This window comes from Podarcis filfolensis (genome assembly GCF_964270895.1).
Source record: "Podarcis filfolensis genome assembly, chromosome: 3".
NCBI classification, from domain to species: domain Eukaryota; kingdom Metazoa; phylum Chordata; class Lepidosauria; order Squamata; family Lacertidae; genus Podarcis; species Podarcis filfolensis.
In genome coordinates, this window is record NC_139606.1 from 5,339,719 (window position 1) to 5,351,881 (window position 12,163).

The 12,163-nt window shown below is 44.0% G+C and overlaps 1 protein-coding gene across 1 annotated transcript; it reads right to left on the reverse strand.

The window, feature by feature from the left end:
- Window positions 1-983: 983 nt before the first annotated feature.
- CENPQ (centromere protein Q) lies at window positions 984-12,073 on the reverse strand. The gene is made up of 8 exons (XM_083606756.1): window positions 11,948-12,073; window positions 9,207-9,264; window positions 7,307-7,427; window positions 5,028-5,096; window positions 3,699-3,828; window positions 2,840-2,959; window positions 2,049-2,126; window positions 984-1,587 (listed from the first exon to the last, which is right to left on the reverse strand). Exons 1-8 carry the CDS (start codon window positions 12,068-12,070, stop codon window positions 1,462-1,464), a joined length of 825 nt encoding a protein of 274 aa, XP_083462882.1. The 5' UTR covers window positions 12,071-12,073; the 3' UTR covers window positions 984-1,461.
- Window positions 12,074-12,163: the final 90 nt, after the last annotated feature.

A 12,163-nucleotide genomic window follows, 5' to 3' on the forward strand; every position in this document is an offset into this window, starting at 1 on the left:
TAAAACCCTGACAACTTACACTGGGGAGCTAAGCAGGGAGTTGCTCTGCTAAATTGGAAAGGTCAAACTTGCTTATTCACCCTTCTTCTGCATGCTTACTTCAAAAGCAGAGACACTTGGCAGCTGCTCCTTCTGCTTAGAATCAACGGAATACAGTGGTACCTCAGGTTACATACGCTTCAGGTTACAGACTCCGCTAATCCAGAAATAGTACCTCGGGTTAAGAACTTTGCTTCAGGATGAGAACAGAAATTGTGCAGCGGCAGCGCAACAGCAGCAGGAGGCCACATTAGCTAAAGTGGTCTTCAGGTTAAGAACAGTTTCAGGTTAAGAACGGACCTCTGGAACGAATTAAGTACTTAACCCGAGGTAGCACTGTATGACAATGACTTGGGATGATGAGAGCCAAGTTCAATCTCCAGGATACTTACGGCAAGCTTCTCAGCTTCTGAATGTAGCACACATAGGAAGGAGAGGCTAGGTTGGCTCATCCCATCAGGAAAGCCCCCCCTCAATAGGCCCAACCCCTTAATGTTGGTTGATGGAAAAGGAAGTGTCTATGGATTGGGGTGGGGTACTGAGACCCCTTAAATAAAGTATTGTGTTTTAATTTGTTGGTGTAACCCAGTCAGATGGGCAGCATATAAACAACATATTACTACTACTACTACTACTACTAAAGGGTTAAAATGTCCAGCATGGCATGCTTAAGGTCATCCCCTCTTGCAATTAATCTTTTGGAACTGCTGCTCCCCCAGCCTGGGCTGCACCTGGATGATTTGAAAGAGCCATAAACAATGACTAAGACTAACTTGTTCACACTTAAATCAGCTTGTTGATGAGATTAGTAAACCAAACGGCTGACTGGTTTTACCTGCAGCAGCACATCATCTGACTTGAGTAGCCAAAGCCAACCCTATTTGTAGCAAGGATGGCTACACATGGTTACACAAAAATATGTGTCTGCAGCATATCACAAAAGCGAGGCAGATGCTACTTTATTCATATAAGACCGAGAAATCAATACAATACATATTTAAGTTTTATTATTTCATTATCTGGAAAAATAAATAGAAATTTATAAAAGCAAAAGTCTCATAGAGCTCTTTTGCGTGAAGCCAGTCTCTCAAGTTCTTTGTATCACTAGAACTGTAGAATATTGCACTCATTTATCAGGATTACTGCAATAAAAGGGAAATTTCTCATGATACAGGCAAATAAGCTACAAAGATATATACATATTGTCAGATAGGGTGGTTAACTTTAAGATATCTCAATTAATCTGTTTTAAAAGTCTGCACAAAACACAATGCAGATTGTAACAATCCATCACTTTCCTGAAGACAGAGTACCATCATAACCATCATGTTTTGAGAACAAAACATTCATGGAAGATCAAAGCACCAAGAAACAGGGCTAATCCTTGTTCTTCAATAAGTAATGTCCTTCAACTGACTTTCTTCAGACATCCACATAGTCATATGCCTGTTCTAGGAAAGCAAAGAGTGTCTTCATTTCTTCTGATTCTTGTATGGTGTTTATGTCATTAAGAAGACCTTCTTGGTTCCTGACCTTCAGAAGCTCATCCTACAGAATGTGAAAAGGGAGAAAGTTTAAGATGGTATGAGGAAAACAAAGGATTTTCAGGTAGGAAATCAGTGCAATTTCCAGCAAAGCTTCAGGTAGCTCAAGGATGCAAAGAGGGCAGACAAAATTAAGGAGCAGCAAGCCTTAATACACAAGAAAGAATGGTTTCTGGACAGCCTTCCCCACCCTGGAACTTTTCTAATGTTGCTGGATTACAGCTCCCACACCGCTGACGGCTTGCCACACCGGCTAGGATTGGTGGGAGCTGTCCATCATCATCTAGAGGGCACCAGGCTGAGGGAGGCTGGGTTTAGGAAATACCATTTAATCGCTGTGTGAACAAGAAGAAAGGTGCTGGTTCTGGAACAAAATAGAAAAGATACTTTTGCAAGAAGTGATTTTTAAGAGCAACTTCCTCTTCACTCTCGGGAGCCTTCTGAAACAGCCCTCCCGCCACTCACCTGAAGAATGGGTGCTGTGAGTTGGTACTGTGCAACATCAGGAAGACCAAGATCATCACTGCCATTTGTCTGGATTAACTAGAGAGGGAAGAGAGGAAATATCTGCATCTGTATTGGATTTTTTAAAATGTTTCATCTTTTGCTGCCCTGGGCTCCTTTGAGAGGAACGGCATGCATGCATGCATATATCAAACATCTACCTCTTTCCTCCCCTGTGTACTTGTACTAAATCATATCTAATATGTTATTTATAATATACTTATATACTGCTATATTCCAATATATTTAGCTATACCTCCTTTTCAAACTGCTATGTCAACGATACGCCTTCAGCAATCCTGAATTCATTCTTCCATGGACTCAAGAGTCTGGGCAGATGAGGCTCGTCAACCTGGGGAGTAGTTCATCTAGAAGGACAACTCTGATTCTAAACCTCCACTGCCTTGCAGAATACCTTTGGGAAAGAATGGGTAAACCCTACACAAATCCGGACCTAAGACAGTTGGATGGCGCCTTATACGACTCCTTCTGGCAACTCCTGCAGCCAAGCTGGCGCCAAACATATTGCTCTGCTTTCGTTTGGACATCAGCGAGGCCGAGAGGCAGGTCTTGTCGTCTGGACAGCCCAGGACCTGCACACACACTGCCCAGGCTTGTGCCCCGGAGAGGTAACTTCGGTGCTGCGAACACAGCGGTTTGACTTCATCCCCAGAGACACACTCCATTGTCCTTTGAGACAAGCCCAGTTCATCGTGCCCAGACTCAAAATTCCATCCCCATCTCAGAGATACCTCATTTGCTGTTGCTTTCTCTGTAGCCAGCTGACATTTTAATTTGTGTATTTTGTTCTGGAGATGTTGAATATTTCCTTCATGGAGCTCTGCTGTGGATGAAACTTTGTTTATTTCTTCCTGCATTTCAAAGGAAAATGAAACTTAAGAAATATATTTAAAGCAAGGAACCATCTGTGTAGCAAACATTCTGCCAGGATTAGATTAGCCCTCACTGCTACATATCGGTTATGAGGCTGAAGCAGCTCAAGTATTTGCCATCTTTCATGATTCATTCTACAGAATAGATTGCAAAAGATCTCTTTTCTACTTGAACAGAAGGAACACTTGTCTGATAATACATAATAGTTTATAATATGTAACCTGGGAAGCAAGGGCTAATTTTATGATTCACAAATATTAACTCTTATCAGTAATTTGTGGTGCCATGGTTGTTATGACATTTAAAAGCATCCTTTGCTCCAATTTCCACCTCTCTTACTTTGAAGAATGCCATAAAAACTGGCAGCATGAAGCAGATTTTGTATGGTAACCAATAACGATGGTCTAGGCATAATGATTTTGGAAAATACAATAGCTCCATCTGTACCAAAAAGCTTTACATTTCCCCTCAGAGAGGGGTGCAGAATGTAGCATTACGGCATGAAGGGGTGAAATAATTTGAAATATATTGCAATAATAACACAAAACCTTTATGAATACCAATTGAAGCACTATAGAGTAGTGAGGAAGTTTTCAGGTTTCAAATCACCTAAAGCTCATAATCTTCTTAATTCACAAGAACGGATTAGTCCTTTGCTGTGTACTCAGATGATATGCCATGTAAATCCCCAAGATGTACCCTCTCTTCCTTCCTCACCTGCAGTTTTGCCAAACCCTCTTCAAGAGAAACACTCTTTTCCTTTTCCTCTGCTAGCATCTTATGCACGCTCTTCAGGCTGCTCACCTTCTCCACAGGAACCTTTAGGGTCTCAAAATGTTTGACAAGCCTTGAGCAAAACGATAAACAAGATTCACACCTTGTGTAATATTTATAGTTATGGAAAGGGCAATACTATATTACTGTATTACTAGAGTTCTCACAAGCCTTGCTTACTTGAAGTACTGAACAGCACAGAAATATTTTTTGCTTTGGACTGAGGAAGAAGAGAATGTTCAATATAATCCAAATGGTCAACCCATATAGCTAACTTCTGTTTTCACATGGACCACTTTATTCTCCAAACAACAGGCTAAAAGGTCTAAATGTATTTTATCATATAGACTGACCTCCCTCATGAGCAATCTGGCACCAGGCTTTCAAAATTAAGGAACACTGGAGCATAATTATCTCAAGGAACAGTTTAACATTAAGTTTCACTCTCACAAAACATATTTTATTATGAGTGAAACTATGTCTATTTCACCAGCTCCTTTGACAGAGGTATAATAGGCTTCCAAGGGGAGAAGTAAAGCAATATAATGTGGGACCTAATCCATTGGGACACCAACTGAGACATCCTAGCATTAGGAAAGTGTGGGGAACCTCCGGCTCATGTGCATGACTAGGCCTGCAAGGTCTCAGAGGTTGCCCCACCAACCTATTTTTGGCCAGCCGTGTCCACCTTTCCCAAGCCTGACATCATGTATGACATCAGTTACAGCAAAGTTCAAGATGCAGCTGCTGCAAAGGAAGAATAGAGTACTGGAATGTGATCCTCATTCTTCCTTTGCAGCTGTACCCAATCACCTGATGTCATATAAGATCCGATGATTGACAGATCCATGGCACCCCCACCTGTCAAAATCGCCCATGGGGAGGGTGGCCTGGACACATCTGGATCTGGCACATCCCTGCATTGGATATTTTATTTATAGCGTTTATAACTCACTGTTCCTTGGAGGAGCTCAAGGTGGCATACATTGTTCTCCCTGTCACCATTTTATCCTAACAACCCTTTCAGGTAGGTTAGGCTGAGAGACAGTAACTGGCCCAAGGTCACCCAGAGAACTTCATGGCTGAGTCCAACACTCTAGCCACACCATACCTGCTCTTATACCTTTAAGGCTGAAGCCCTAAAGATTAATGGAAGTATACCAGGGATTAAAAGTAACTGAATATAGCATTTATGTATGTAAACATGCTCAGCGTCATGTTGCACAAACACCTGCAGTCCTTTCCCCCCACTTGCTATGCTATATTCCTTACCTTTTCCTGAGGCAATTTAAGTGCTTTTCAGTTTCATTGTTATTCTGTGTAGTTTCATACTGAAGAGATCTGGCAGGAAAGAGAATAACATATTGATATTTTATTTCTTCCTTGTGGAAAAATGTTTGCTGAATTTGCTGCTGCTCTCAGATAAGAACTAGGTTGATTTGTTTTGTTTCCTGATAGCTATCACTTTCTGTGTATGATAAGGGTTAAGAGCTACCTTTCAGAGAGGACTCTACATTTTCTTTCTTTCTTAGTTTCTTTTATCTTATTGTATTAAGAAAAAGGTTTATTAAAAATTTATAAAGAAAAGAAAAAGAAAAAAGGAACAGGTGGGTCCAGCACTGTTCTCTTCAGGGCCCGTCATTATTCAACATCTTATAAATGACTTTGATGAAGGAATTGAGAAGATAAGCATCAAATTTGCAAATGACACCAAACTGGTAGGGGTAGCTAACACTGCAGGGGACAGGATCGGGATTCAAGATGACCTTAATAGATTGGAAAACTGGGTCCAAACCAACAGAATGAATTTCAATAGGGAAAAATAGCACATTCTGCATTTAGGCAGGAAGAACCAGATGCGCAATTATAAGAGCCATGACTTGCCAGCAGTACTTGTGAAAAGGATCTAGAGGTCTTAATGGACAAGCTTTACAGAGTCAATAGTGTAATGCAGAAGCAAAAAAAGTGAATACTATTCTGGGCTGCATCAACAGAAGTATAGTGTTCTGATCAAGGGAAGTTATAGTACTGCTCTATTCTGCCTTTGTCAGACCTCGCATGGAGTACTGTGCCCAGTTCTAGGCACAATTTAAGAAGGATGTAGACAAGCTGGAATGTGTGCAGAGGAGGGTGACAAAGATTATTATCAAGCTTCTGGAAACCAAGTCTTATGAGGAACAGTTTAGGGAGTTGGGGATGTTTAGCCTAGAAAAGAGGAGACTGGAAGGAGATATGATAACCATCTTCAAACAACCAAAGGATTGTCACATGGAAGCTTGTTTTCCACTGCTCCAGAAGCCAGGATTCAAACCAATGACAATAAGGGAGATTCCAACTAAACATCAGGAAGAACTTTCTGACTGTAAGACCTGTTCAATTGACACCCTTGGAAGGTGCTAGACTCTTTTTCCTTGAAGGATTTTAAGCAGAGGCTGGATGGCCATCAGTCATGGATGCTTTAGTTAAGATTCATATATTACAAGGGGTTGGACAAGACAACACTCAGAACTGCTTCCATCTCTACAATTCTATGATTGTTAAACGAGGGTACAGACTGTGTACCTGTATGCACAGCAGCTGAGCTGTTCACTCACACCATACATACACTATACAGATTTGCTGCCAGCAAATATTAATTGCTTCAATGCCACTTAATAAAAGCCATTCCCTTTTGCTGGTCGGAAGGTAAGTTCTCTTGGAGAAAACCAAATATATTTATTTCTCTTGAGTTCATAGTTAAGTCATGTGTTCCTTTAAACCACAAAGGGGCACTGCTTATATAATAATCCAGCCACCATGTGTAGCTCTCTAATTTAACTCCACTGCTAAAAGCTGAACCATTTTGTTTCCTGTTTTGTGTCTCTCATCTCCACACACACTGTAAATGGTTGATGCATCAATAAAGCATTTGAAGTCCAGAAACTGTAAGTGATTCTTCCAATTTAATTCACTCAAGATATAAGGTCTGCTAACAAGAGTAAAGGTAAAGGGACCCCTGGCCATTAGGTCCAGTCGTGGCTGACTCTGGGGTTGCGGTGCTGATCTCGCTTTATTGGCCGAGGGAGCCAGCGTACAGCTTCCGGGTCATGTGGCCAGCATGACTAAGCCGCTTCTGGCGAACCAGAGCAGCGCATGGAAACGCCGTTTACCTTCCCGCTGGAGCGGTACCTATTTATCTACTTGCACTTTGACGTGCTTTCGAACTGCTAGGTTGGCAGGAGCTGGGACCGAGCAACAGGAGCTCACCCTGTCGCAGGGATTTGAACTGCCAACCTTCTGATCGGCAGGCCCTAGGCTCTGTGGTTTAACCCACAGTGCCACCCGCGTCCCGCTGCTAACAAGAGTGGAAGAAGGCTAATTGAATATAATGGGATGTTAGTTAAGATCCCCACATTGCAGGGAGATGGCCCTCGGGGTCCCTTCCACGTCTACAATTCTATTGGTCTAAGAACTATTGCTATTTACTGATGACACAAATAAATGTATCAGCATAGCTGAAGCCTCTCAAAGGAAGTTAATATAGTACTGATGGAAAGGTCTTTCATACTTACGTTATTAACCAATGCATCATGGATTCCAACTCCTCTCTTGTGTTCTTTGGAAGTGGCTGCCATTTTGCTCTTTGGCCTGCAGTCACCTTCACTACTTTTGAAGACAGAGAAGTTGTTTCGGCTGGCAAAGAACAAGCAAGTTTGTCAGTATCACCACTGTGATTGCTAGATGTGCCTAGAATGCTGTGCCAACAACTTCTTAACCAACTTGCAGGGCAACAGAGTCACTGCCTTTGCAAATCACCCACAATTAATACTGCCTATGTGTCCCACCCTCCCCTTTGCATAGTAAATAAGGAACCAGGAACGGCCCAGTGCCTCCTAAGCAATGGGGATCCTTTCAAGATTCCTCCATACCTACCAACTCTGGCCTGGTTGTGCTAGAGCAGTGGTTTTCAACCTTTCTGAGTGCATGCCTCCTTTAACCAACCACATTCATTCTGCAGCTCCCTTGTGGGAGCCACCTTTGCTATGATTCTGTTACAGTACATGTGTAAATGAATATTTCCCCATTCTGCCCCGCCCTTTCACTGGCCCGTCTTTGGTGCGTCTTTAAGTAGGAGCACATGTGTCAAGGGGAATCCAAGCAATGTCACTGCTCTGCAGGGCTGAGCTAACACACTCCACATGGCAGTCCCAGCCTGCCTTTCCTGAAATTAGTGTGCAGTATAGGGGTGGAGAGAACAAAACAAGATCACAAACCGAAATACAGTGGTACCTCAGGTTAAGAACTTAATTCATTCTGGAGGTCCGTTCTTAACATGAAACTGTTCTTAACCTGAGGTACCACTTTAGCTAATGGGGCCTCCGCTGCCACTGTCGCGCAATTTCTGTTCTCATCCTGAAGCAAAGTTCTTAAGCCAAAGTACTATTTCTGGGTTAGCGGAGTCTGTAACCTGAAGCATCTGTAACCTAAAGTGTATGTAACTCGAGGTACCACTGTACTTTGTTATTATGTGGAAGGAAAGCAAGAAACACCCGGCACAGGATGGTCTTTTCCTGACTATCCCTGTCCCTATAAAGCTGGGTGACTGTTAAGGAGTGGGGGATTGCCTAGGATGAGAGGTAAAGATGAAGAGGGGGAAAGGGATGCTGGGAGTAGGAGAGGACACACCCTACATTCAGGGTTCTTTTTAAAGGCCTCCTTGTAGAACACAAAGCAGCTTGCTCCTCCCGCCTGGTACTTCTTTGCTGAGGATCAGGCAGCCACACGCCACTCAATGAAGGAGGAGACCCCACCGGCTTGCACAAGTTGGAAAGGCTGTTTGAGTTTTGACCCACAAAGTTGGTCAGGTTTAGGGTGCAAAAAAGTCCAAGAGAGAGAATGAGAGCAAGAGAGAGAGAGAAATAGGCCACCACCATAAAAAAGGAAGGGGTGGGGGAAGTTTAGATTTGAAAGAAAAGGAGAAGTATCCTACTGAAGTTGGGAAGAGAAAAGGGGTTGTTACATTTTGACATAAAGGAAGAAGGAAGGAGAGCAGAATGGAGCCTGCAGAGAGACAGGATCCAAACACAGAACACTGCCCCTTTTTAGAAGGGGTCTAGATAGGCAGAAGGGAAGACGTGGGGAAAATATCCAGACAGTAAAAAGGAGAATAATCTGGGCCAGGTTAGGGCAGGGAGGAAGAGGTCAGTGGAATGCTGGGATTCCTCCCCATGAATCAAACAGGCAGCAGCCTCTTAGAAGTGTCAGCAATTTTAATTACCCACAATGCATCCACACTAACAGAGTGTGGAGACATTGTGACAGTGGCTTAATTTTTCATACACTTTTCGTGTAGTAAATCCCTACACTTTATGGGCTACGGCTTGCCCTGCCTACAAATTCACAATTGTAACAGAGCTTTGAGATCTATCTCTGTGCTAATAATAAGATTATTACTAATACCAATACTAATACCTTCAAAAGACTGTGCTCTCTGCTGCCTTTGTTTCTTCTGGACTGCTTGCACACTTTGCTATAGAGAAACATACAGGAAAACAGATTCAATTAAATGCTTGAATTGCCATGGGTTTTTACAAATGTAGTATACAAATGCCTGATTCACAACCCACTGAAGCCCACACTGGCTTCTTTATGAGCACCATATCAAGTTAAAACATATACAGTGGTACTTCGGGTTACATACGCTTGAGGTTACAGACTCCGCTAACCCAGAAATAGTACCTCGGGTTAAGAACTTTGCTTCAGGATGAGAACAGAAATCGTGCTCCAGCGGCGCGGCAGCCCCATTAGCTAAAGTGGTGCTTCAGTTTCTAACACTGACTGGATAGGTTCTCTTTCTATTTGCTTGTCACAATTTCCTTGGTAGTGAGAGGGATTAAGGGGGCCCAATGTGTGGTTGGCTGTAGTGGGGCTTGTTTGCATTTGTGAGGGGTGGGGGCGGCTTGTTGGGTCAACTTTGCCAGATTGATTCGTATGTCAGTGGGTTCTTGTTGTCTTGTTGGGCTGTGTATGCGATTAAAGGGGAGACATACTGGAGTGAAGGTGTCCTCTTCTATTTGTCCTCTTGTCAGTTTCAATCTGTTGCTTCTGAGTTTAAAAACACTTTGTGCCTCATGAAGACAGTATGGGCAGAATGCTCCATCCACAGCAAAAAGAAACCTGCAGTGTTGTCATCATACAAATTGGCACTCAAGAATGAAACCTGCATAAGACGCCTACAACCATGCCAGGACATAAACCAACTATCACTGGCCCTTGCCCAATAAAGAAAGATTTTAGTGACTTGCGGGGGGTTTTCTGTGCAGCAGAAAGCAGAACCTCCTTCTCCATAGTTCCAGCCTCAAACTAAAGATCTTAACACTTGTGCATCAGAAAATATAGTGCAACTTATGAGTAACCATCCAACTTTTGCTGAATGACTGAAGCGATCCTCCCCACAAACATTTATGTACTGCTGGATACTTCTGGTCCTTTATTTAACTGTACGGCTTGCCCAGTTGCACATCTCTGGAACAACTCCACCATCTAGTGGCCAGTTGAGTCTAACATCACTGTAATTTGGGCTTTCCTATGATGATACTACTTAGAACTCTTACAGCGATTTAGAAAGTACAAAGCACATTGCATACATGACATTATCACAGCCCCTACAATCACCTTCTAAGGCAAGTCAGTTGTACTGCAGATGAGTGGGAGGTGGTTAAGGCTTGAATTCTTGAGTTTATGGCCGAGGTACAGCAATACATTCACAGCTTGTTATGCAGCTTCAGGATACTAAGAATGCAATCCTACACACACCCACACCCCTAAGAAACAAAACTGTGTGCACCTAACACGCATCTTACACAAGGGTTTGGTTCTAGAGGTCCACACGTAAACATGAAATCATGTAAAGCCAGTAACCCCTGCAACTCCCTCCCCTGCAAGATGGGGAAGGCTGCTTACCAGGCGCTGGGAAGGTTGTGAGGACATAGCTGTCAACTTTTCCCTTTTCTTGCGAGGAATCCTATTCGGAATAAGGGAATTTCCCTTTTAAAAAGGGGAAAGGTTGACAGCTATGTGTGGGGAGGCACTAGGATGCTGCCAGGGGAAAACCCACCAGGTGCACAGGTGTGAATAAAAGGGGAGCGGGGAACAGTGGGTTCCCTCCGCTTTCCATTTATTTCCAACCCACCCACCCCAATCCGTGCAAGGCTGCGATGGCATGGGAAAGCAGCCTTCACGTGAGAGTTACCTGCGCAGAACCATTCTGCACCTGGTTTACCTGCACCTGATCAATCAATTTCCTTTATTCAACCAGAAATAAAAGTCAGAAATAAAACATTACACAATAATTATAAACTATAACATCATAGGGGTACATAAATAAGGTAGGGCCACAGTACTAGACCTCTCACAGATAACCCACATCAAAGCATTCAGTTATACGTTTCCGACACTTGAGTGCCAGGAAAAGGAATTTAGCCACTGACAAAGTTATTTTCCCAGAAGACTTATTTAGCAGATTTGCTGTCTGCTTTCCTCTTTGTCGGGAACTGAGCTGGGGTAAGTATGGAGTTATAAGGTACTGTCTTAAATCGTTGTAGAAGGGACAGCTCAGTAAGATGTGCTCTGTGGATTCTACCTCACCCAATGCACAGTGGCATAATCTCTGGTCATATGGGACTCCTCCATATCTTCCCTTCAGAACCGCCGAGTCAAGAACATTCAGCCTAGCCGCAGTAAACAGTCCGCGATATTCCACATAGTGGATATCCGCCAGGTAGCGAGCTGGAGCATCCCGATACAACTGCTCCCCCAGAAACAACCCAGGTTTCACACGGGCTATGTCCTCCTCTCTGGCAATATCCCTTAATCTTTGAGCGATCACCGCCTTTGCGTGGCGATACGTCATGGACTCTATATAAAGGGAGGACAACCCGCACTTCTGCACTTCCTCCACTATCTCCCCTCCTGCACCTGATCTATCCGGGTGAGCTCCAACACAGCGGCAAGGGCTGAGAGGGGGTGGTCGTGCGAGTACAACTCTCCCTCAAGCACGAAATCCTCTTTGTCAGTCATGTGGTTTGCCATGAAAGAGACGACAATCTCCTCCTCATCAATGGAGAGATGAACATCCACGGAGAGGGAACCTCAAATAGCAAGAGGGCTGACACTCCAACCACTGCACCGCGCCGCCGCCGCCGCCCGCTTACTTTCCCCTCAGCCGTCCTCTTCGGCCGCCTCCCGCCGGCTCCCCCTCTCGCGCCGGAGGGTCCTGGCCGGCCGCTGGGCCCCGGCGCTGCCCTCGCCGCTCTCTTCCCCGGGCGGCTTTTCATCGCTCCTGAAACTGAGGGAAACTGTCGGCCGTTCCCGCTCGGGAATGTTGGGCGGCTTCACTCGCTCCGCCCACTCTCGCGAGACGACGTTCC